At 46.9% G+C, this 27,056-nt stretch overlaps 1 protein-coding gene across 1 annotated transcript in view; it reads left to right on the plus strand.

Annotated features, from left to right (window-relative positions):
- The first annotated feature begins 12,717 nt into the window (after positions 1 to 12,717).
- Positions 12,718 to 27,056, plus strand: part of LOC142312879 (uncharacterized) — a 266,832-nt gene continuing 252,493 nt past the window's right edge. The window contains exons 1-6 of the mRNA XM_075351863.1: positions 12,718 to 12,790; positions 23,422 to 23,570; positions 23,700 to 23,879; positions 23,962 to 24,085; positions 24,169 to 24,266; positions 26,101 to 26,203. Of these exons, the coding sequence (XP_075207978.1) occupies positions 23,493 to 23,570; positions 23,700 to 23,879; positions 23,962 to 24,085; positions 24,169 to 24,266; positions 26,101 to 26,203 (583 nt within the window). The 5' untranslated portion in view covers positions 12,718 to 12,790; positions 23,422 to 23,492. The remainder of the gene's footprint in view (positions 12,791 to 23,421; positions 23,571 to 23,699; positions 23,880 to 23,961; positions 24,086 to 24,168; positions 24,267 to 26,100; positions 26,204 to 27,056) is intronic.

The raw sequence follows: 27,056 nt of genomic DNA on the forward strand, positions 1-27,056 counted from the left end.
GTGATAAGACTTAAGATTTAACCAGAGCAAAACCTCAATTTGCAGACATGGTGTTTTGAGGTGATTGCCCTTCGTCAGTGCAAAGTATGAGATCTGATCTGGCTGTATGAGAAGCTAAGACGGGGTCTAAGGGGAAAACTTTTCTCCTTGCCGAGACTGACAATGAAGACAATGAAGACTAACAAGAAACAGATTTTACAGTGAGTAACAAAAATCTACTTTTCTCGGTCGCTTTATTGAAGGACACAGGACCCTGGGACACCCAAAAGCTGTCCCTGGCGCGGGAAAGGAAACAAAATAATAAATATTCTGTTAATATCACAAAACTTACTAGTGTAGCTCAAGCGGAAGCTTGATTAACTGCTACCTGCAAAATCATCCTGCCCAAACTTGCATCAGCCAAAGCAAGGGTAGGGACCCTGTAAAATTAGGAAAAGATATGTACTGATGCCCAGGGAGCTGCCTTACAGAGCTGCAGGGCTGAGGCCTGATGACGAACTACCCAGGAAGCCCCTACTGCTTTATTAGAATGCGCCCTGCCATTAAATGCGGGAACCCTGTCCTTTGATTTATAAGCCTGAACAATTGTTTTTTTAAGCCAGTGAGAGATAGTTGCTTTGGAAGCGGCTTGATCCTTGCGGGGTTCCATTTGGTAGAACGAATAAGGAATTGGACCACCTAAACGTGGCGGTGGCTGACAAACGTATGACCCTAATAACATCCAGACAGTGTAGTTTTTTTTCCATAGGATGAGATGGAGAAAATAAAAGAAAAGCAAGATAATGTCCTCATTAAGGTGGAAAGCGTAAAGAACCTAGGGGAAAAAAGTCGGAGCCCGTCCTCAAAACCACCTTGTCTCGATGAAGAACAAGGTAGGGAGCTTGTCAGGAGAGCTCAGCCAATTCAGAAACCCTTCTAATAGAAGCTATTGCTGTAAGAAAAGTCACCTATTTCAGACAGAGAGGTGGGATGTCCCTAGTAGGCTCAAAGGGAGGAGCCTGAAGCACCTCTAAATATAGATTAAGGTCTCAGGATTCTAGGGGTGGCTGGTAAGGAGGTCTGATCTGCACCACTCAGAGAAAAGTTCTGAACAATGGTTCCATGGTCAAATACTGTAGCTCTGGAATAAATTAGCCGGGGCTTAAGCGCTAGCCCTGCTTCTAGTCTGGAACGCAAAAATAGACAGCAGAGACGGCAAAGAAAAAAAACCATTGGGGAAATAAACTTAAGATTTGCACCAACGAAAGAAAACCTCCAAATGCGATGGTAACATACCAGCTTTCTTCCACTAATCATGGTCTGGATAACTGGCTCTGAGAGGCAAGACCTCCTCAGAACCAAGGCTTCAAGAGGCATGCCATTAAAGCAAGAGGGTGTAAATTGCGGTGATAAAACGGACCCTGAGACAAAAGGTCTTGATGGTTCTGAAGGGGCCATGAGTCAGCGCCTGGTAGGTGTTGATGTCCGAATAGGAGACCCTCCATGACCAATCCTTAGCCACTAGGATCTCATTGGAACCCCTTCTGTTCTGACCTTCTTGAGAAGCCTGTGAAGAACAAGAAGAGGTGGGAAGAGATATGGTAGCAAGAACTGGGACCAAAGAATTGCCAGAGTGTCGACCCCAACCGCCCGTGTATACCGAGATCTTGCAAAAAATACTGGCACTCTGTGGTATAACCTGGAATCTATTGGATAAACATCCGGAGTGCCCCAAGAAAAACAAATCTGCCTGAACACTCTCCCAGGTCTATTTGCTGGTGGCTGAAGAAGTCAGCTTCCCAGTTGTCTACATGAGGAATGTAAACCGCCGATATCAGAGGAACCTTGTTTCTGCCCATCTTAGCATTCTTGACACCTCTAACATGGCGATCCGACGTCTTATCCCCCATGACAGTTGATATATCCTACTGCACTGCTGTGGCGCTATCTGACTGAATTCTGACTGGTAGTCCTATAAATATGTGCTGCCAATGAAGGAGAGCTCGATGGATAGCCCTAAGCTCCAGCATATTGATCAGGAGAAGCCTCTCCTGATCGTCTCAAATTCTGTTACAGGCAGAACGGAAATGACCGATCCAGCAGACAGGGATGAGGATTCACTAAACCATGGATCAAGGGTTTACCTTGGAGGGGCGTAAATAAGCATCTATATGGTCCTATCTAGAGCATCTGTTGGTGAGGTTAGGTTTGTGCTGCAGGTAGCCGCCAAGTACCACCCCAAGGCAGTCCCCGTTTTCGCTGATGCTGACACAGGGACACTAAAGCAGATTCAAGCAGTTGGACAGGTTTGGGTTCAGGATTTTCAGGATTGGGACTGAATCAGGTCTACGGGAGAGAACAAAATCTGAAGATCTGAAACAGGATGCAGGGACTAAACAATGAGCTAGTAGCCACATAAGCTACTGAACAAATGCTGCATAGGCACCTCCCGGTAGGGGAGGGTGCCTTAAATACCTAGTATTCCCCTGCAACAGCCTGAGAACAGATCAGGTACTTCCTGGCTATAGGCTGGGAACACATCAGGTATACGCGCCCCTGTAAGAAGTGGGCAGTGTGCGCAACTTAAATGCGCGGCGAGGAAGCCCACATGGTGTGGAAGCTGGGAGCTGCGATGGGAACAAAGTTGGAGGAAACAGCAGGGCGTTGAGAATGTCAGCATCCTTGCCTGTCAGTGCAGGGAATGCCGGCATTACAAGTTCCCTGTGCTGAAAAATGTCAAAACACTTCCTGCCATCTGGAGAGGCTGGCATCCGTGGTCAGAATCTCCATTAGAATGGGGAGAAAATAACGACTCTTGGATAGGAGGAAGGGGGTCAACAACCATCTGAGGGACTGACGGCACCAAAGTGGGACGTGAATAGGTCAATCTAGGGACTGTAATGACCTATCTTAAAGTGCTAGAAGCGTGTTTTACAATTTCTTCAATGGAACTGACTGAACCGCACCTACTCAGGAGATCCAAAAAACCTTCTTTATTGCAAAAACCGTGTATATAAAAACATAGTGCAATTTTAAAAGTAGACCACGTCTACGCGTTTCAGGCCCCAAAAACTTGGCACTTAATCATGACAAGATTACATTGAAAATGAAAGACATTATATACTAGGAAAAAACAATAGGTGGAGCCAGTGAAGAAAACACATGTAGACGTTCAATATCATTAACTCGAACTTGCTCACAGGCACATCATTAAATCTTCACCACCTGCAATCGGAAAAATAGGCACAGATTTCTTTACATTTAATACATACGTTTTCTTTAATATAAGTATGCCAAATCATTCTTATAATTTAATCCAGGAGGTATGCGACAATTCATCTTAAGTATTCATTTAGCCTCACACTTCCTAACCAAATACGTCCAGTCACCCCCTCTCAGGGGCAAATTAACCCTCTCAATGCCATGCACGATTAGTGTCTCAACATTACCTCCGTGTACATCATGAAAATTTCTAGCTAAACAGACATTGATCTTGATATTTCCTTTATTTTTGGTACCGCATCTCTAATATGTTCCGAAAAACGTACCTTTAACTTACGAATAGTAGATCCCACATAAATTAAATCACAAGCTATACATTTAGCAAGATGCACTATGTGTGTAGATTTACAATTAATGAGGGTCTTTTTTCCCACTCGTTTCTGCATGTTTTTGGCAGGATCCGGCCTGTCTTGGAACCGGGCACCTAATCATTCACCACATGAATTGCAAGGTATAGGTGAGCTGTTGTTTTTTTGTTTTTTTCCTCTAAGTACTGACTGAACAGATCCGCTTTGAATGCTGCTACCATTTGCAGTAAAACTCTCAAGCAAAACCAGAGTGGAAATTTGCCTGAACGTCCGACTAGAGGACCACAGAATCACCCTCTTTTCTTTGAGGAAAGACAGATCCCCGAGTCGTGTTGACAATCATCTCCAGAAAGAGAAGCCGCTGAGTGAGAAACTAGTGTGGAGTTTGTCTGATTGACAACACACCCAAATTGGTGTAGAGTATGTAAAACGATGTCAAGTTCTCTAAATTTTGAGCCTGTCTGGGAGCATTCACAAGAATGTCGTCTAGATAGGTTATTACACCTCTATACCTCTGGAATGGAGGAGCACCATAATTGGTGCCAAAAGCTTTGTAAAAACTCTGGATGCTGAGGCCAGACGGAAACGTAGAGACGTGAATTGATAATGATCTTAATCAATCGCAAACGAAAGGAAATACTGATGAGCCGGGAATATCCGCATATGCAAGTAAGCGCCCTCAATGTCTATTGATGACATAAACTTGCCAGTCTCAATGGACGCGATAACGGAGCGGATTGACCCTATCTAGAAGTGCTTTATTTTCACCCACCTGTTTATATATCTTAGATCCAGAAAGGGCCGAACTGAGCCATCCTTCTTGGGGATAATGAAAACGTTTATAATAATAGATACCTCTGAACCTTTCTAAAGGGTGAACTTGCAATTATCCCTGCCTGAAGGAGAATGGCAATAGCCTGATAAAAAAAATCTTGTTTAACACTTTGAGAACCTGGGGGATGGGATCTGAAAAAAAACATTCTCGTGGAATGGAAGAGATGTTTATTCTGTAGCCTGAGGAAACGATCTCTCTTACCACTTCACCCCCAAGCATGCTCCCTGACAATGAAGAAGGTGATCGCCCATCCGGGAAGGATCCCCAAGTGGGGGCTGCCTGTCATGCTTCAACCCCTCTGCTGCTTCGAAGGCCAGAGCTCTTCTGACTCTGAGATACATGGGGCCAACTTTGGCGAGCGGGTACCACTGGAATAAGGATGGAGCTGCAAAGTATTGCACTTTCTGGACAGCATGCTGGCTCTTGCGTGAGGCAGAAGAGTACTCTTACCACCCATGGCATCAGCAATAATCTTATCCAGCTTGGAACCGAACAAATGTGACCCATGAAAAGGAAGTCCCGTTAAAGAATTCTTTGAAGCTAGAATTGCCCTCCACATCTTGAGCTACCACATGCAGCGGATACCTACACAACTGCTCAAGTCTGAGTGGAGCACTATGCTGCATCCAAAGATGCAGCACATAAATACTTAGCGATCTGGTCTGCTATTTAAGCTAACTCAATTTCCTGTGACATAGGTACTTAGTCCAGACTGAAACAGCCTTAGCCACCCAAGTGGCAGCGGAGACCGGACAAAGGGATGACCCTATCACCTCAAAAGTGAACTTAGTTACAGACTCAATACATCTGTCTGTTCTGTCTGTTGGATCCTTCAAAGCAGCCACATCGCTGAGGGGTAAGGTGGTGGTTCTAGAAACGCGAGACACAGGAGTGTTGACCACAGGTGGAGTGGACCAAGAATCCACCAAATCTGCTGGGAAAGGATACAATACCTCCAAGCAACTATGCTTTTGAAACAGTCTACCTGGGTTCTCCCAGGCCTTCTTTAATAGCTCAGTGAAATCCTCATGGTCAGCAAAGGACCTCAGCACACATTTGCCTCTCCTTAAGAAACCTGCTTCATTAGGTTGATGGGGTTCTGCTAGTCTGACTGGTAGGGAAGAATCAACAGCCGTAATTAAACTCTCAACCAGTCAGAATGCTCCAGAGACTGTGGTCTCTGTGGAGATAGAAAGCCTCAAGTAGCTCTTCCAGCGATTTAGATCTGGAGGAAGAAGATACTCAAGGGCATTTAGAATGCCGCCGAGGTCTGCAATGTTCATAAGCAGTCACAGGAAGGTTTGACTTGTTACAAGAGTCAGCCAGAGCTCCCCAGGCAGCAGAAGTCACAGGAAGTAACAACCTGAGTAAGTTATTATGTCCAGGCGGGGGAGACACATCTCTTCTGACCCCATTTAAGTCCCTAGAGCAGGTTTCTGTAAGGGGGGAGGAGTACAGGCCATACAATAGGGTACAGTGTTGTGAACACATTTGGACTGGGTTCCGGTTTGGGCTCCCTTTTGTGGCCAGTGCTGATAGTAGAGTTGGTCTGCATAACAGAAGCCAGACAGCTGATGATTGGAAATCAGGCTGCTCAGACTGGGCCTGTATAACTGAGTAATGTTCTCTTGGTCTGGGCCGGTGATCAATGTTGTCTCCTGTGGTGCTGTGGACATTCTGGAGCCTGCCATATCTTCTGTTTCCACCTGAACTCCTTGCAGATAAGTTTGGTCTTTGTACCTCTTGCTGGTTTGTTTCCATTTTCTTGTTGTTTGATTTTTGTGGTACTAAGGCTTGTTTCCTGGTTCTGCTTGTGTGGAGTTCTGGGTGGAGTTAGATTATTCCCTGCTGGAAAGGCCCCGTGGAAAGTAGGTTCAAAATGAACCTGAAGACCTACTTCTTTCAACAAGCCTGCAACCTGCAGTAACCCTCAGTCCACGATACCACTGCCCAAACATCTCCAACCTCACCTCCTGTATCCTCCCCCATTCCTTTGTAGGCTATGAGCCCCCGCGGGCAGGGTCCTCTCTCCTCCTGTACCAGTCTGTGCCTTGTATTGTTCATTATTAATGTACTTGTTTTTATTATGTATACCCTTTTCCTTTTTTAAAGCGCCATGGAATAAATGGTGCTATAAAAATAAATAATATGTAATCTGGAGGCTTGGGCTGGGAAATTGACCCTGAAAAAGACTTGGGTGTATGGTTGGACAGAAAACTCACCGTTACTGACCAGTGTCAGTCAGCTGCTGCCAAGGTTAATATAATAATGCATTAAAAGAGGCATAGATACTAATGAGAAGAGCATAGTTTTACCCCTATAGAAGTCACTAGTGCGACCACACTTGGAATACTGTGTACAATTTTGGTCTCCAGTGTAAAAGAAGGATATAACTGAATTAGAACTGGTGCAGAGAAGAGCAACCAAGGTTATTACAGGAATGGGTAGAATGCAATATCAAGATAGGTTATGAAACTTGGGGTTATTCAGTTTGGAAAAATGAAGGCTTAGGGGGGATCTTATTACAATGTACAATTATATGAGGGGACAGTAAAAAGATCTCTCTAATGATCTTTATACACCTAGGCCTGCAACGGGGACAAAGGGGTTAGAGGAAAGGAGGTTTAATCATATTCACAGATGCAGATTCTTTACTGTAAGGGTGGCTTTACACGCTGCGACATCGCTAGCCGATGCTAGCGATGGCGTGCGTGATAGCACCCGCCCCTATCGTTATGCCGATATGTGAAGATCGCTGCCGTAGCGAACATTATCGCTACAGCAGCGTCACACGCACATACCTGGTCGGCGACGTCGCTGTGACCGGCGAACCGCCTCCTTTCTAAGGGGGCGGTTTGCTCGGCGTCACAGCGACGTCACTAAGCGGCCGCCCAATCAAAGCGGAGGGGGGGAGATGAGCGGGACGAACATCCCGCCCACCTCCTTCCTTCTTCATTGCTGGCGTGTGGCAGGTAAGGAGAGGTTCCTCGTTGCTGTGGCGTCACACGTAGTGATGTGTGCTGCCGCAGGGACGAGGATCAACTTCGCTCCAGCGACAGCAGCGATAATTGGGACAGGACCCCTATGTCAACGAGGAGCGATTTTGGATGTTTTTGCAACGATCCAAAATCGCTCCTAGGAGTCACACACAACGAGATCGCTACAGCGGCCGGATGTGCGTCACAAAATCCGTGACCCCAACGAGATTGCTGTAGCAATCTCATAGAGTGTAAAGCCCGCTTAAAGGGAACCTGTCAGCAGAAATTTCGCCCAAAAACTAAAAAATTCCCTCTCTGCAGCTCCTGGGCTGCATTCTAGAAAGGTCCCTGTTATTATTGTGCCCCCTGTGAGACCAAAATAAAGACTTTATAAAGTCTTACCTTTTTGTATGCAGATTCTGTAAATGTGACACGGGGGCGGGCTGCCTGATGGCCGTTATGCTGCCTCCTGCCGCTTTAGGCCGTCCCCCATCGCCGATTTCCATAGCTGTGGACGCCGCCCAGTGCTCCACAGGTCCCCGCGCATGCCCAGTGCTCATCTCTCGTGGATGAGCACTGTGCCCAGTGTCACCGCTGGTGACGTGCGCGCAGGCTTTAGATTATGGGCGGTGCTGTGATGTTTATTACCAAGCAACTGCCCATAATCGTGAGACCGCGCTTTCCCCCTCAGTGTCCTTCGTTCTGCGCAAGCGCGGTGCTGCTGACCCCACGTCACCTATCTATTTCCTGCCTCGGCAAGATGGGAGGAGGTGACGTGGGGTCAGCAGCACCGCACTTGCGCAGAACGAAGGACGCCGAGGGTGAAAGCGCGGTTCCGTGATTATGGGCGGTTGCTTGGTAATAAACATCACAGCACCGCCCATAATCTAAAGCCTGCGCGCACGTCACCAGCGGTCACACTGGGCACAGTGCTCATCCACGAGAGATGGGCACTGGGCATGCGCGGGGACCTGTGGAGCACTGGGCGGCGTCCACAGCTATGGAAATCGGCGATGGGGGACGGCCTAAAGCGGCAGGAGGCAGCATAACGGCCATCAGGCAGCCCGCCCCCGTGTCACATTTACAGAATCTGCATACAAAAAGGTAAGACTTTATAAAGTCTTTATTTTGGTCTCACATGGGGCACAATAATAACAGTGACCTTTCTAGAATGCAGCCCAGGTGCTGCAGAGGGGAAATTTTTTAGTTTTTGGATGAAATTTCTGCTGACAGGTTCCCTTTAAGAGCAGGGAGACTGTGGAACTCTCTGCCACATAGTGTTGTAATGGTTGATTCACTACTAAAATTTAAAAGAGGCCTGGATGCTTTTTTTTTAAAAAAAAATATGATATTACTGGTTATGTGCACTAGATTCTGTGATTGGTGTTGATCCAGGGAACTAGTCTGATTGCCATATGTGGAGTCAGGAAAGAATTTTATCCCATAATATGGAGCAATCATTGTCTGCCCTATGCAGTTTTTGCCTTCCTCTGGATCAACATGTTAGGCTGGGTATCACACTTGCGAGTGTAAAATCGGTCCGATTCTCATGCCAGAAAGTAGGACAATTTCTGCTCACATTTCATCAGTGTGCTGTCAGTGTGCAATCAGTTTTTACTCTCAGCAGCTGCTATTCATGTACTGTTATGCACAGGAGCATTTACATTATTTTCTACTGCTTGCTAGAAATCTATTGTGAAAAACGGATGTCACTAGGATGGTCCGTGTGACATCCGTTTTTTTTCACGCACCCATAGACTTGCATTGAAGAGACTTGCGCGAGAAACTCACCAAAACGCAGCATGCTGCGATTTTTTTCTCAGTCCGATTTGGAGTGAGTAAAAAATAGCAGATGGGAGCTGCCTCATTGCTTAACATGGGTCCGAGTTCAATGCGAGATTTTCTCACACTACACTCGTGCGAGTTAATCGCAAGTGTGACTCCAGCCTTAAGTTTATCTCGATGCACTTAAGTCTACCTTCAGCCTTAAGCCCGCTTTACACGCTGCAATGTATCTTACAATGTGTCGGAGGGGTCACGTCGTAAGTGACGCACATCCGGCATCGTTAGTGACGTAGCTGTGTGTGACAGCTACGTGCGATTGAACGGTAAAACGTTGATCGCATACACATCGTACCTTTCTCTAGAATTGCACGTCGGGTTGTGCAATGTTCCCGAGGCAGCACATATCGCAGTGTGTGACACCCCGGGAACGATGAACAGATCTTACCTACGTCCCGCGGCTCCAGCCCACAATGAAGAAGGAAGGAGGTGGGCTGGATGTTTACGTCCCGCTCATCTCCGCCCCTCCGCTTCTATTGGCCGGCTGCCGCGTGACGTCATGTGATGCCGAACGTCCCTCCCACTCCAGGAAGTGGATGTTCGCCGCCCACATCGAGGTCGTAAGGACGGGTAAGTACGTGTGACGGGGGTTAATCGTTTGTGCGGCACATTCAACAAATTGAACATGCCGCACATACGATGGGGGCGTTGCAAATCGCATACAATATCGTATGCGAAATTGCAACATGTAAAGCAGGCTTTAAACACTATGATTTCCTGTCTTGGCTCTCTGTCCTAAACGTTGAGCATTAATAAAAGATTATCGGCCATTTTTCACAACATTCTGATCACTTTTGTTACTAAGGTTCATTGCATGTTTCCTACCAGTCAGGGGATTCTCTGCGGAGGGCAGTAGTAACGTGTATGTATACAGGAACCACACACACACACACACACACACACACACACACACACACACACACTGTACTCCAGCACTCCACACTTCAACACTCACAACTCTGCCCTTTAAACTTATGGCTCAGCTCCATACACACAGATTGCACATATGATCTCTTGCTTCATACACGCGCGGCTCCGTAAACAATGTACACACACGGCTCCACTCTGTACATGTCATACATGCGCAGCTCCGCTATGTGCCCTTCTTACATGCACGGCTCCACGTCGTAGACACGTGGCTCTGTAGACATTGAACAAACATGGCTCAGTACACGTTGCAAACACAAAGCTCTGCATATGTCATCCACACTCTGCTCACATTGTACACACACGGATGCATTCTGTACATGTAGTACCCATGCAGCTCAGGTCCGTACACACGCTGCTCCGCTACCTACACGTCGTACACCCGCGGCTCCGCTCCCTACACGTCGTACACCCGCGGCTCCGCTCCCTACACGTCGTACACCCGCGGCTCCGCTCCCTACACGTCGTACACCCGCGGCTCCGCTCCCTACACGTCGTACACGCGCGGCTCCGCTCCCTACACGTCGTACACGCGCGGCTCCGCTCCCTACACCTCGTACACGCGCGGCTCCGCTCCCTACACCTCGTACACACGCTGCTCCGCTCCCTACACCTCGTACACACGCTGCTCCGCTCCCTACACCTCGTACACGCTCTGCTCCGCACACCTCGTACACCCGCAGCTCCGCTCCGTACACCTCGTACACACGCGGCTCCGCTCCGTACACCTCGTACACACCCGGATCCGCTCCGCACACCTCGTACACACCCGGCTCCGCTCCGCACACCTCGTACACACCCGGCTCCGCTCCGCACACCTTGTACACACGCGGCTCCGCTCCGCACACCTCGTACACACGCGGCTCCGCTCCGCACACCTCGTACACACGCGGCTCCGCTCCGCACACCTCGTACACACGCGGCTCCGCTCCGCACACCTCGTACACACGCGGCTCCGCTCCGCACACCTCGTACACACGCGGCTCCGCTCCGCACACCTCGTACACACGCGGCTCCGCTCCGCACACCTCGTACACACGCGGCTCCGCTCCGCACACCTCGTACACACGCGGCTCCTCTTCATACACGTTGTACATACACGGCTCTGCTCCGTACATGTTGTACATGTAGTACCCATGCAACTCAGGTCCGTACACACACTGCTCCGCTCCGTACACCTCGTACACACACGGCTCCGCTCCGTACGCCTCGTACACACACGGCTCCGCTCCGTACGCCTCGTACACACACGGCTCCGCTCCGTACGCCTCGTACACACACGGCTCCGCTCCGTACGCCTCGTACACACACGGCTCCGCTCCGTACGCCTCGTACACACACGGCTCCGCTCCGTACGCCTCGTACACACACGGCTCCGCTCCGTACGCCTCGTACACACACGGCTCCGCTCCGTACGCCTCGTACACACACGGCTCCGCTCCGTACGCCTCGTACACACACGGCTCCGCTCCGTACGCCTCGTACACACACGGCTCTGCTCCGTACACCTCGTACACACACGGCTCCTCTTCATACACGTTGTACACACGCGGCTCCGCTCCATACGCCTCGTACACACACGGCTCTGCTCTGTACACCTCGTACACACACGGCTCTGCTCCGCACACCTCGTACACACGCGGCTCCGCTCCGCACACCTCGTACACACGCGGCTCCTCTTCATACACGTTGTACATACACGGCTCTGCTCCGTACATGTTGTACATGTAGTACCCATGCAACTCAGGTCCGTACACACACTGCTCCGCTCCGTACACCTCGTACACACACGGCTCCGCTCCGTACGCCTCGTACACACACGGCTCCGCTCCGTACGCCTCGTACACACACGGCTCCGCTCCGTACGCCTCGTACACACACGGCTCCGCTCCGTACGCCTCGTACACACACGGCTCCGCTCCGTACGCCTCGTACACACACGGCTCCGCTCCGTACGCCTCGTACACACACGGCTCCGCTCCGTACGCCTCGTACACACACTGCTCCGCTCCGTACACCTCGTACACACACGGCTCTGCTCCGTACACCTCGTACACACACGGCTCTGCTCCGTACACCTCGTACACACGCGGCTCCTCTTCATACACGTTGTACACACACGGCTCCGCTCCATACGCCTCGTACACACACGGCTCTGCTCTGTACACCTCGTACACACACGGCTCTGCTCCGTACACCTCGTTCACACGCGGCTCTGCTACATCCACACTGTACATCCCTCCTGACCCCACACATAACCTTCCCCTCATCCAGCCCCATGACACCCAGCACAGCAGAGTCCTGTATACACTGAGGAGCTGATCATGTGACCCCCCTGACTCCTCCCCTCCATGTGACATCATCACAGGTCCTGTAAGCACACAGATATCAGTGTGCGGCTCTTCAGATAGGGTTGAGCCTAGGATATATGGGCTCCTTCCAGGTTGGTGAGCATAGCGGTGTTTTCTCCCGTCCATGACCACGTGGACTTAAAAGAGTAATGTTTATTCCGTCTGGAAACAATCAGCGGCATTTTGAACACGCCCCTATCACGTGACAGAAATGACGTCATTGCTGGAAGGAGCCCATACATTCCAGCATCTGCCATATATCCAGTGTGTGGCTCTGCAGGTGGAGAGGTATGTGGAGATTCCCCAATACTGGGCGCATTAACCCCTTCAGTATTTGCCGTAGTATTTTTTTTTTATGTTGGTTCTATTCTGGGGTATATATATATCAAATTAAGGGTTATTTCCTTATCCACCATCCATTCTAGCAGATCATAATGGGGGTCCCGATCCCCCAGCTTTGTTTTTAGCTGTGTGGTCAGGCATGTGCACTGTCACTCCATTATTGTCTATGGGAATGACTGAGATAGGCGAGTAAAGGTGTCGACTCTCTCCGTCACTTCCATACATATTTAATAGAACAAATCTCTTGTGGAAACTCCCTTTAAGGCTACGTGCGAATGTTGCATTTCTTGACACATTTTCGAGTTCAGTGTTGGTACCGAAACTGCATGCATTTCCTTCCCCAGCAAAGTCTCTGCCATTTCATTTTTGCTGTGCGTATGTTGCAGGTTTTTTTGGCTGCATCTTTGTGGTCCTTTTTGTGTTTTGTCCCTGCATTTCAGAGGACTGGCAGTTCAATCCCCGCTGACTCGGGGACGGCGGGGGACTGATCCCTGGTATCTGGCCAGATACAGGTCCCCATATAAAGTCTATGGGGACCAGAGTCTGGTGCAAAGGAGGAGCAAGCACTACATACTCACCGATCACCGGGACAGCTGTCACACTCCCGCAGCCTCTCATTCTTCTTCCCGGGCCGCTCATTAGGCTCATACATATTCACTGCTTCCCCCTCCTACCAGTGGCTGTGATTGGTTGCAGTCAGACAAGCCCCCAATCTGAGTGAAAACGTGTCTGAGGCTTCCAATCACAGACACCGGTGGGCGAGTTTATAACGTACAGTAAAATAAATTAAAAAAAAATTGGCGTAGGATCCCTTTATATTATGATATCCAGCACAGATAAATCCAGACAGATGGGGGCTGGTATTCTCAGGCTGGGGATACAAATTGTTATTGGGCGCCCCCATCCTAAAAATAGCAGCAGGCAGCCCCCGGAATTTCCACATGTATACGACAGTCCCGACACTTTACCCAGCTCTTTCTGATTACTCTGGTGTGGGGTAATAAGGAGTTAATGGCAGCCCATAGCTGCCACTAATCCCTAGATTAGTAATGGGAGGCATTTATGAGACACCCCCCCCATTACTAATCTGTAAGTGAAAGTAAATAAACACAAAGACCAAAAAAATCCTTTATTTGAAATAAAAGTTAAAAAAAACCCTCTTTCACCTCTTTATTAACACCAAAACAACCTCTGCAGGTCCGACATAATCCACACCAGGTCCCACCACGCTTCCACCACTGTTACATCTGTAGCTCACAGCAAGCACCATAGAACATGACTGCCCGCTGTAAGGTTTAGGCAATAACTGAGCCGCAATCAGCTGTGATGTCACTCAGTTGCGGCCACAGCTGTAGTCCTCTACCTATGACCGCAAATCACCTGAGTGACGTCACCGCTGATTCCTCAGCTCACTTGGGTCGCTACCTCACAGCGGCCAGTCATGTTCTATGGCGCTCGCTATGAGCTTCAGATGTAGCAGAGCTGGAAGCGGGGTGGGACCTCTTGTGGATTAAGTCGGTCCAGCAGGGGTGTCTTTGGGGTTAATAATGGGGTGAAAAAGGATGCTTTTCTGTCTTATTTCATAAAGGATTTTTTAAGTATTTGTGTTTATTTACTGTCACTTACAGAATAGTGATGAGGGTCTCATAGACGCATCCCATTACTAATTTAGGGCTTAGTGACAGCTGTGGACTGCCATTAAATCCTTATTACCCCGATTGCCACTGCACCAGGGCAACGGGAAGAACCGGATCCAGCTCCAGAATTGGCGCATCTTATGGATGCGCCACTTCCAGGGCGGTTGCGGGCTGCTATTGTTAGGCTGGAAAAGGCCAAATAACCATGGCTCTTCCCACCCTAATAATATCAGCCCCCAGTTGTCTGCTTTAAGTTGTCTGGTTGTAGAAAAATGGGGCGGACCCCACTTCATTTTTTTTTTTTAACTAAATCAAACAATTTAAGAAAAAATCGTGGGATCCCCTGTATTTTTCATAACCAGCCAAGGTACAGCTTAGGGTTGCAGCCTGCAACTGCTGCTGTTCCTGTGCTGGATATGAAAAATGGGGGGGACCCCACGTCATTTTTTTTTCTTTACCAAAAAAATAAAAAACAGCTGTCTAAGCTAGCTATCTATCTATTTATCGAGCTATTCTGTTGAAAACGTGGCAAAATGCATGCGCTTTTTGGATGCATTTTTGCGCTGGTACATTTTTTGGGGGGTCAAGAATTTGCATCTTTGTGGTCACCACAAAGATGCAGCGTGCGCACATAGTCTAAAGGCCGCTTTATACGCTACGACATTGCTCAAGCGATCTCGTTGGGGTCACGGAATTTGTGACGCACATCCGGCCGCTTTAGCGATGTCATTGCGTGTGACACCTATGAGCGATTTTGCATCGTCGCAAAAACGTTCAAAATCGGTGACATGCCCCTCAATTTCCAATTATCGTTGCTGCAGCGTGTACGATGTAGTTTGACGTTCCTGCGGCACCACACATACCTATGTGTGACACCGCAGGAACGAGGAACCTCACCTTACCTGCGGCCGCTGGCAATGCGGAAGGAAGGAGGTGGGCAGGATGTTACGTCCCGCTCATCTCCGCCCTTCCGCTTATATTGGGCGCCCACTTAGTGACGTCGCTGTGACGCCGCACGAACCGCCCCCTTAGAAAGGAGGCGGTTCGCCGGTCACAGCGACGTTGCTAGGCAGGTATGTAGTGTGACTGGTCTGAGCGATGTTGTGCGCCACGGGCAGCGATTTGCCCATGTCGCACAACCGATGGGGGCGGGTACGCACGCTAGCGATATCAGTAACGATATCGCAGCGTGTAAAGCACCTTTTAGATTGCATTGACATGAAGTTGTTTCAGTTGTGCTTTTTTAAGATGCAAACTTGTGGCAGAATAGCTGTAGTTTTGATATGATTGTTTATGCCCTGCTGATTCTGCCCTTTAATCCCTTCCTGATGTATGTAGCATTTTTCTGTTATTGCCCTTTCATTTTCTCTTTGTATTAGGACTTGTTTTTTTGAGGGACGAGATACAGCCACAACTAACACCATTCATTTTACTAAGTGCCGCGAAATTGCGAAACCTCCGTTCCTGATCACTTAAGCTATATGCTGCGATACCACAGTATATAGTAAAAATCGCTCCATCCTATGAACACCAGCCACAGGCTGGTCTTCAGGCAAGCATCGGCTTTTCAAGCTTGGGCGCCTAAAGCAGGCCACTGACTGTTATTACAACTCATAAAGCCTTCACGATTGGAGCGTGGAATGGTGCAGACCCCAGAGCACGCGCTGTTAAAGTGAACCTATCAGCAGGTTTTTACTACTTAAAAGGTGGTTCCCTACACAGCATAGTGGCCACACATCAATGTAAAGGCCGCTTTACACGCTGCGACATCGGTAGCCGATGCTAGCAATGTCGAGCGCGATAGTCCCCGCCCCCATCGTACGGCTGATATGTGGTGATCGCTGCCGTAGCGAACATTATCGCTACGGCAGCATCACACGCACATACCTGCCCTGCGACGTCGCTGTGACCGGCGAACCGCCTCCTTTCTAAGGGGGCGGTTAGTTCAGCGTCACAGCGACGTCACTAAGCGGCCGCCCAATCAAAGCGGAGGGGCGGAGATGAGCGGGACAAACATCCCGCCCACCTCCTTCCTTCCTCATTGCTGGCGGGACGCAGGTAAGGAGAGGTTCCTTGTTCCTGTGGTGTTACACATAGCGATGTTACTGTAGCAGCAACGATATTTGCGAAGAGGGGGGCATGTCACCGATAAGCGATTTTGAACGTTTTTACAACGATTCCAAATTGCTAATAGGTGTCACACGCAACGACATCGCTAACGCGGCCGGATGTGCGTCACAAAATCCGTGACCCCAACGAGATCGCTTTAGCGATGTCGCAGCGTGTAAAGCCACCTTTAAGCTCATAGAGAAGGCTTTTCTCAAATACCTTGTGTAGTCAATTGTACCTGTGAGTGAGGCTATTGCAGTCCGCTCATCTCCATCACGTGACCTCTGAGATTCGGTGATGTCACGCCAACTTCCAGTTGACGTGACATCACAGAGGCGGGTCCCAGTCTCCCTGAGTGACTCGGCTGTGGGCTGTATGTAAGAGCTTACTAATGGTGGACGCAGCTCATATGGGAAAAACCTGGGGAAAGGTTCCCTTTAAAAGAAGGAGTGGAGGGAGATCTCCCTCTGACCTTAACGACACCCCACTATTACAGGGTTCCTATAATGGTAAATGTACTGCTCTCTGGATTACATTGGCCAGTTAGAAATAAAAAAAAAAATAATTTTTATTTTTTATCACTGAAACTGACACCCTACAAAAAAAAATGACGACCTCATATACGGTGGCTCAGTGGTTAGCACTGTAGTCTTGCAGCGCTGGGGTCCTGGGTTCAAATCCCACCAAGGACAGCATCTGCAAGGAGTTTGTATGTTCTCCCCGTGTTTGCGTGGGTTTCCTCCAGGTACTCCGGTTTCCTCCCACACTCCAAAGACATACAGATAGGGACTCTAGATTGTAAGCCCAAATGGGGACAGTTCCTGATATATGTAAAGCGGTATTGAATTAATAGAGCTATATAAATGATTAAATATTATTATCTATATATATAATTGTTTAATTATGTCTGTAACAGAAATCCCGCGTCGCTGATAGGTCGCGCCAGCCGCCCGCGACCAATCAGCGACAGGCACAGTCCGGCTGCGAATTGGCGCGGGATTTGAACCACGCTTCGCTCATTCGTCACACACAGACACTGTGGCACACAGACACTGCGGCACACAGACACTGCGGCACACAGACACTGCGGCACACAGACACTGCGGCACACAGACACTGCCGCACAGAGACACTGCCGCACAGAGACACTGCCGCACAGAGACACTGCCGCACAGAGACACTGCCGCACAGAGACACTGCCGCACAGAGACACTGCCGCACAGAGACACTGCCGCACAGAGACACTGCCGCACAGAGACACTGCCGCACAGAGACACTGCCGCACAGAGACACTGCCGCACACAGACGCCTCTATATACACCCCAGCAGCCTTTATATACACCCTAGCATCCTTTATATACACCCCACAAGCCAAAGCCTCTATATACACCCCAGCAGCAGCCACCAGCTACAGTTAGATATTCATGTAATAGTTTATATATTTTGATGATCTGTTTAAAAATTTCGTTCAGTTGTTTTACATTCTATGAACAATAACATTTAATGATAAGGTATATATTTTACCCTGTATATTCATTGCATTATTCTTAAATCTTCATAAATAAAGTACATACATATTCTAGAATACTCGATGCGCTAGAATCGGGCCACTATCTAGTATTATCATATTGTTTTATTGGTGAAAAAATAAAAATGTAAAGCTTTCAGAATATGATGATGCAAAAACAACTTTTTTGGGGGGAAAAATAGTTTTAAGTGTGCAAAAATAAAACAAAATGGACTATGTAAATCTGTTATCGCTGTATTTGTACTCATCTTATCACTTATTCCATACAGAGAAGAGCGGGAAAAAATGTCAACAGTTCCTGAACTTCTGTTTATTTGTTCATTCTGCCCCCAAAAAACTTTGTAAATGTCTACGAAGATCTTCTAGGTTGAAAATTCTCTGCTCATCTTGGGCGGATTAGTTAACAAAAAACAGTCAATAGTGAGGGGAGCGGGGGGGGAGGGGGGGGGGAGACCTGCTGTTTTGGTACATCAAAGTCTCCGTGAGTACAACATGGCGTTCACAATCCCTTCCTGCAAAAATTGTGTTGTAGAAGTCAAAGGGCACTCTTGCCCTTCCAAGTTGGCTGTGTGCCGAAACAGAAGCATCCAAACAGATTTGAGCCAAGGCAATTGTCACTCTAGGTACAGAGAAGTACCAAGCGAGCGACGATAGGTAAGGGAAGGGGACCTCTGCATCTAGAAAAGATGGAAATGGTGACCCCTGACCAAACCCACCGCTGGTCCCTTGGGTCCCTCACCACCCTAGATAGGTTCTGCACCTATGCGCCGAGCCGGATACCTGACCCTAGGTATTCCCAGTGCTAGACCCTAAATAGGGAATGGAAGGGATGAGCTCTTCGTCAACCCCACTAAACGCTAAAGGAGACATAAGGGGGACACACAGGGAATAAAGCATGAACTATTTAACCACAGATAACACAAGCAGGAGTACAGCAAGCTTCAGCAACAATACTACAGATGACAGCAAGTCACCTGCTTGCAACAAAAGCTAGAATTAACTGAATAATATCACCAGCACAAGTGCTGGGAAGAAAGGAGTATTTAATCACCAATAAAAAAGTGATGATAAGCAGCTGGGTGGAAGGCGAGCTCCTGCTGGGTGCAAAAGGGGAGAAATGAATCCAGCAGGAAAGCTACCTAGTACAGGGTGGATCACAAGTATGGATACACCCTAATAAAATGGAAGTGGTTGCTGATATCACCTTACCGTTTGTGGCATATTAGGACATGGGAGGGGCAAAACATTTGAGGCCGGGTGACGCCCATGGTGGCCATCTGCAAAGCCGCCATTTTGAATTCAACTTTACTTTTTTATCAGGGTGTATTGATTCTTATGGCCCACCCTGTACAATGAATACTGACAGCCGCAACGATAGAAAGTCATGGAGCATTCTGTACAGCCAAACACTGTGACCTTCTATAGCCAGAAACCATATGACTGTCTGTCACCCGTGACATACCCCTGACAGCAACGTTTCACTGGGAAAAAAAAGCATAACTTTAATGTCGTAGCCCAAGTCTCTACATTTCGGTGAAGCACTGGTGTGTTCAAAATGCTCAGCACATTCCTAGATAAATTTTCTCGATTTCTCTAGTTTCCAAAATGGGGGTCACTTGTGGGAGTTTCATCTGCTTCGACACCTTGGGCATCTGCAAATAAGACATGACATCCACCAGTTATTCCAATCAAATTTTCCTTAAAAAAAAAATCAAATGGCGTTCTTTCGTTTCCAAGTTTCTTCATGTACCCAATAAGAACCCTTTGAATACAACAGTACCCTATATGTGTTAAAACAAAATCATGTAACATATTTTAGTAAGCATTTTGTCATGTCATTCTTAGAAAAAATGAAAATGTGGGACCAAAACAACATTTTAGTGGAAAAAAAACCCCTGTATTCTGCTTTGTGCTACGGTTAACAAACTTTCTGAAAGCAGTTTTGAATTCTTTGAGGGCTGCAGTGTTGAAAGGGAACCTGTTACCAGATTTGGCGACTATAAACTGCGGCAACCACCAGTGGGTTCTTATATACAGCATTCTAACATGCTGTATATAAGAGCCCAGGGCGCTGTGTAGGAACAAAAAAATCACTTTATAATGCTCACCTAAAGGGCAGTGCGGTGCAGACCGCTCAAATGGGTGTCTCCGGTACCAGCACCTCCTCTTTCGGCCATCTTTGTCTTCCTTCTTCTGAAGCCTGGGTGCATGACGCGTACTCCATCATCCACACTAGCCGTCATTGAGGTCCTTCGTAGGCGCACTACAGTACTCAGGGCAGATCAGATCAAAGTGCACTTGCGCAGGACCTCAATGTCGGCTAGTGTGGATGACGTAGGATGTGTCATGCACCCAGGTTTCAGAAGGAGGAGGACAAAGATGGCTGAAAGAGGAGGCGCCGATACCGGAGAATGGAGACCAGTCTACACTGCACCTCCCGTTAGGTAAGTATTATAAAGTGATTTTCATGTTCTACACAGCGTTAGAATGCTGTATATAAGAGCCCACTGGTGGTGGCTGCATCTTATAGTCACCAATCTGGTGACAGGTTCCCTTTAAACTATATTGGCCTTTTTCTTTCCTCATCTTTATTGATGAACAGCAAACTCTGGATTTTCTCTCATTATCATGAATTAACCTTATATAGCTGCTACATTCCCGTACCTCGGCTTTTATGCAGGCTGTGATACTGCCGCCTGATTGGCTACTCTATTCCATGTGATAGTATTGCTGAATAGCATTATGGGGAAGCCTAAGCAGCTGCACGTAAGGTCATGTCAGCCTTCTCTGGCTGATGCAATCTTCTGCAATATGTGAACTGGCGGAAGGCACTTTTTTTTGGGGGGGGGGGGATTTTGCAAATCTTATTGCAAGTTATTAGAATTTGTTGAGTCCTATATATTTTGTGAACGTTGAGCTTATCAAATCCATTCATTTCTACTTTAACATTTATTTTGTGGCCAGACATACTTACATACTGAAGAAAAAACAAAAAGCCAGCACTAAATGTGCACTTCAGCACTAAAAATTCCAAACTGTACTTATTATAAAAATTTTGAGATTTTTTGGCAAAAAATTGCAATTTCTTGAGCTACCTCGCCACGTCACGGCAAATCTCATTTGGGGCAGTCCTACACTAAAATATTTTTATAAAATGTGCCATGCGGCCTCACATATGAATAGTAGAACTGCTCTTAGCAGCACTCACCTGGTCTATTTCAATCCCGTACCCCGAGTCATGGCTGTGGGCGGGACAGGTCCAAGCAAATGCTGCATGAAGTAAATAGCCTGTGGACAGGGCCTGATGACTGAATGTGAACAGTCACCAACCGCCAAAATCTAGACAGGTGGAATACATCCCAAATTGGGGTGCATAGCAAGGTGGGGGTCAGCCACCGACCAATTCGGTGATGTGGTGGGGTAGCAAGAAATTGCAATTTTTTGCCAAAATCTCAAAATTTTTATAATAAGTACAGTATGGAATTTTTAGTGCTGAAATGCACATTTAGTGCTGGCTTTTTGTTTTTTCTATACTTAGATAGATATATACTGTCATATACATATATATATCTAATATATAAAGCTCAGTGTATGTATATGTGTGTGTGTGTGTGTGTGTGTATATGTCCGCTAAAGGAATCCGCACCGTCGCATTTACAATCACGAAATTTTGCACAGACGCCTCATGTGACCCAGGGAACGTCGTAGACTATGTTTTGACAGAAAAATGTAACCCCGTGCTTTACAGTTAAGCCTGCTTTACACGGTACAATTACACATACGATATCGTATGCGATCGTACCCACCCCCATCGTATGTGCAGCACGTTCAATTTGTTGACCGTGTCGCACAAATGATTATTTCCCGTCACACGTACTTACCTTCCATACGACCTCGATGTGGGCGGCGAACATCCACTTCCTGGAGTGGAAGAGACGTTCAGCGTCACAGCGACGTCATGCGGCAGCTGGCCAATAGAAGCGGATGGGCGGAGATGAGCGGGACGTAAACATCCCGCTCACCTCTTTCTCTCCGCATTGCCGGCGGGAGCCACGGGACGCAGGTAAGATCTGTTCATTGTTCCCGGGGTGTCACACACTGCAATGTGTGCTACCTCGGGAACATTGAACAACCCGACGACAATTTTTAGCTTTTGAACGACGTGCATGCGATGAACGTTTTTTTGTTCAATCGCACGGAGGTATCACACGCTACAATATTACTTACGATGCCGGATGTGCGTCACGACGTGATCCCGCCAAAAAAATCGTAAGATTTATTGTAGCGTGTAAAGCCCGCTTTAGTCTCTAAAATCCTGCCGCCATTAAACTGAATGGAGGTGGGAGCTATAGGTTATTAATAGCAACTGTCAGTGGTTGCTATAGGAACAAATTAAACTGTTAGTTGAAGCTTATGCGTGAGGTAACATGATGTCGGTGGAGAGATGGATAGACAGAAAAAGACAGACGGACGGGCAAAGAGACGGACGGGGAAAGAGAGAGACAAAGACAGCCGGGGAAAGAGAGAGACAAAGACAGCCAGGGAAAGAGACATACAGACAGACACACACACAGAGACAGACAGACTGATACAAATACAGACAGAGATAGAAATAGACAGACTTAGACATAGACAGACAAGGAAAGAGACAGACAGGCAGACAGACAGCGACACACAGACAGAGACTAGGAGAGAGACCGTTACTATCTGTGTGTGTGTGTGTGTGTGTGTGTGTGTGTGTGTGTGTGTCTTGTTTTGCAATATAATAAAAAAAAAAAGCTGTTCATTTACCAACAATTTTAATCCAGAAGGGCATAATCTGATAATTTAATTTACCCCTACTTGGTCACAATCTAAAGATGAAAAATTTACCCCCACTTGGTCACAATCTAAAGATGAAACACATTTTGGAGTGATACTATAACCTTTATTATGTCTTAAAGGAGTAAAGATGGTGACACGTGCAGGCATAGACCTGTAGTGTGGGCAAGAAAGAGTAGTTTGCAGATCCCTAACTTCTTACCATGGAATAATAACTTTTGCGTCCAGGAATGTAACACTTGTATTCCGCTACTTGCACCAGCCGTGGACTCTGATTTTCGTAAATCAGTATTCCTGTACCCAAGTCTTACTCATTCTTAATTAAATAGCACCATTTTTCCTACATCTAGGGTTTTGCATTTACCTGGCGACATGTGTATTTGAACATTTGCCCAGAAAATATGACATCTGCACGTTCTATGTCCTCATATGTTTCCCCTTTTTATTTCCAATAATTCTATTATATGTCATCTTCTCCCCAGTCAAGTCCCTACAATATCCTTTCAGTAGAGATCTTCTATGTTAGAGAATTTTCCTGATTGAGCCATCAAGGATGGATAAAGAGAGAGACAAGATGGCGGAGAGGATATTACACCTCACCCTAGAGATCCTCTTCCGGCTTACTGGAGAGGTGAGAGATTCTGATGATGTCACATTACTTCATTCTTATCTATGGGAATAACAGATGGACAGAACTGGAGAGGTGAGGACTCTGGAAATGTCTGTAGTGAGATTTATTAATGTGTCTCTCCATAAACAGGATTACACAGTAGTGAGGAAGACCTCTTGTGATCGCTGTCAGGACCCTGTGTCTGAGGGATGGGGAAGACCCCTGAGCCCAATCACGGGGCCTCCACCTCACCTCCTGATACATGAGGACATTAATGACCAGAAGATCCTAGAACTCGCCTACAAGATGATTGAGCTGCTGACTGGAGAGGTGACACTGCTGGGAATGCTGGGACATTATACAGTAATAATGTGAAGGGATCGGGGGATGACGGTATCATTGTATGTGTCAGGTTCCTATAAGGTGTCAGGATGTCACCGTCCATTTGTCCATGGCGGAGTGGGAGTATTTAGAAGAACACAAAGATCTGTACAAGGACGTCATGATGGAGTTTCCCCAGCCTCTCACATCACCAGGTAATAGACAAGACTAAATACACACGGCCTGTAATTATCTGTATGTAAGGAATTAATTCAGTCCCTGTATTTGTTTCCTCCAGTTCTATCCAGTGAGAGGACAACACCAGAGAAATGTCCCCATCCTCTTCTTCCACAGGACTGTAAACAGGAAAATCCCAATGTTCCTCAGGATTATCAGGTAGATGGAGAGAAGGTGTCATGAAATCTCCCTATGATGTGTAGACGGCTGGGAAGGTCTTGTTTTCAGACTTGTTTTATCCACCAGTATTATTCACTGTATGGTCATTTTGTTAGAGACACTGGTTATTTCACTATCAAAGCTTACCTGTATAGAAAATAGATCTGTGACCCTGGAGTTGTAGGATAACATCAGGTGGTTAAACTTTCTGTTGATCAGCTTCTCTGTGATTCTGCCTTAAATTGTGAAAATTGATTGATCTGAGCAACTTCAGTGCTAGGTTATTAAGCATCAAATATTTTTTTAAAATATGGCCAACCTTGTGGAGCGTTACATGTAGTGATGTGGAGACTTTACCAAGAATACCGTGATTGAGGAAAAGTATCCAATGAAAGGGAATGCTGTGGATGTGAAGAAGTTGTTGATGAAATATGTCTGAGGAGATCAAGAAATCATTCTGAGGAACAGGAGGTGCACAGTCATGTATATTACAGCTTACTAAAATACTGATGCTTAGATTATTGTGTCTCCGAAGGTCACTACTTCTTAGCATTTATACCACCAGACGACCATTTTGTGTGGTACTGTTGTCTAAGTAGAAAGGCAACGCCATTGGCCAAAAGCACAAAAAATGGGATCTGTGATGGGAGAAAATGTTTGGTCAGGTTAATTAATATTTCTATTGCACCATATCGATGGACCTCTCCTGATGTGCATCAACACTTGAGGTTGGTGAAGATGGAGGAATATTTAGCTGTGATACCTGAAGACGGTTGTTTAGACACTAGGGCTCATCATTGTGGCGAAAACATGGTCATCTAAACCTACCCTAACATATCGTCGGGGTCAAATCGAAAGTGACGCACATCCGGCGCCGGTAACGACGTTGCAACATGTAAAGCCTAGATGCGCCGATAAACAATCGCAAAAGCGTCGAAAATCGGTGATCTGTGTAGCATCGGTCATTTTCATAATGTCACACCAATAGGAGATACAATGTTCCTCGTTCCTGCGGCAGCACATATCGCTGTGTGTGAAGCCGCAGGAGCGAGGAACATCTCCTTACCTGCCTCCACCGGCAATGCGGACGGAAGGAGGTGTGCAGGATGTTTAAGTCCCGCTCATCTCCGCCCCTCCGCTTCTATTGGCCGCCTGCTGTGTGACGTCGCACGGCCCGCCCCCTTAGGAAGGAGGCGGGTCGCCGACCAGAGCGACGTCGCAGGGCAGGTAAGTGAGTGTGAAGCTGCCGTAGCGATACTGTTCGCTACGGCAGCTATCACAAGATATCACATGTGCGACGGGGGCGGGTACTATCGCGCTCGGCATCGCTAGCATCGGCTAGTGATGTCGCAACATGCAAAGTACCCCTAAGGCAAGAGGACCTGTTCAGCTGAACAATCCACATATCATAAGGGTTGTATAGTCATGGATCACTACCAGGAACATGACCGCAATTTCTTTTTCTGCTTTCCCATCATCTGCAGTCCTCAGATTTTAATCCCAATCGACGAGTTAGAACGAGCTGTATGGAGTGTATCAGGACCTCCATCTAATTTGCAGCCCCTGCGAGAAGCTATTCTAACTATATCGGCCAATATTCCGGCAGAAACATTTCCTCACCTAGTGGAATCTATGACAGGACGAATTACTGCTGTTCTGAAAGAGAAAGGATGTCCAAAGCGATACAAGATGGTTGTCTATTATAAAGTGGCCATTCCGTGTATGTTTTATACTTGGAGATGACAGAATAAAGCTGATCATAGCCATTAGATGTTGTCTGGATCTTCTCACATTTCACATGACTTCTCCATTCGTATGTATTTTTTTTTTTTAGCATGTGTTTCAGGGTGAAGAATTGACCCATATTAATACTACAGGGACATATTTGAGGGGTGATGAGTGGTGTAAAGAGGAGATTCCTACATATGACTACCCAGGTGAGTAGTAACCACTAAGATCACATGTTCTGCTCCATCAATGACCTGTGCAATTACAGTATGTCAAAGGTGAATACACCCCTCACATATTTGGACATTTTGTATTATGTTTTCATGGGACAACACTTTGATGCAATGTAAAGTCAGTATACAGCTTATATAACAGTGTAAATTTGGTGCCATCTAAATAACACAACACAAAGCCATTACTGTTAATACCGCTGTCAACAAAATTGAGTACATCCATACAGTGATATGAAAAAGTTTGGGCACCCCTATTAATGTTAACCTTTTTTCTTTATAACAATTTGGGTTTTTAGTTTCATATATCTAATAACTGATGGACTGAGTAATATTTCTGAATTGAAATGAGGTTTATTGTACTAACAGAAAATGTGCAATCTGCATTTAAACAAAATTTGACAGGTGCATAAGTATGGGCACCTCAACATAAAAGTGACATTAATATTTTGTAGATCCTCCTTTTGCAAAAATAACAGCCTCTAGTCGCTTCCTGTAGCTTTTTTTTTTTAACTTCATTTTTATTCAAATTTTTCAATAACATAACACTGGCATAAGCGAATTCAGCATTGTAAATTCAACATTACATTGTCATGTTTGATCATCCCAAATTCCATACCAATTTTTAAAATCAATAACCGTAACATGGCAAGATAAAGCAAAGGAAAGCAGCGACCCCTTAACCCATCATTCTTATCATTCCCCCCATTGAACCCTTGTGAACATGGTAATGACATACAATAAAGAAGTCCCACTCAAATCGGTTATTTCCCCCTCTCCTTTTAGTCAGCTTTCAGCCTTTCCTCCCCCACCTCCAAGCCATCCAATGTAT

Source organism: Anomaloglossus baeobatrachus, chromosome 5 (assembly GCF_048569485.1).
Source record: "Anomaloglossus baeobatrachus isolate aAnoBae1 chromosome 5, aAnoBae1.hap1, whole genome shotgun sequence".
Taxonomy (NCBI): Eukaryota; Metazoa; Chordata; class Amphibia; order Anura; family Aromobatidae; genus Anomaloglossus; species Anomaloglossus baeobatrachus.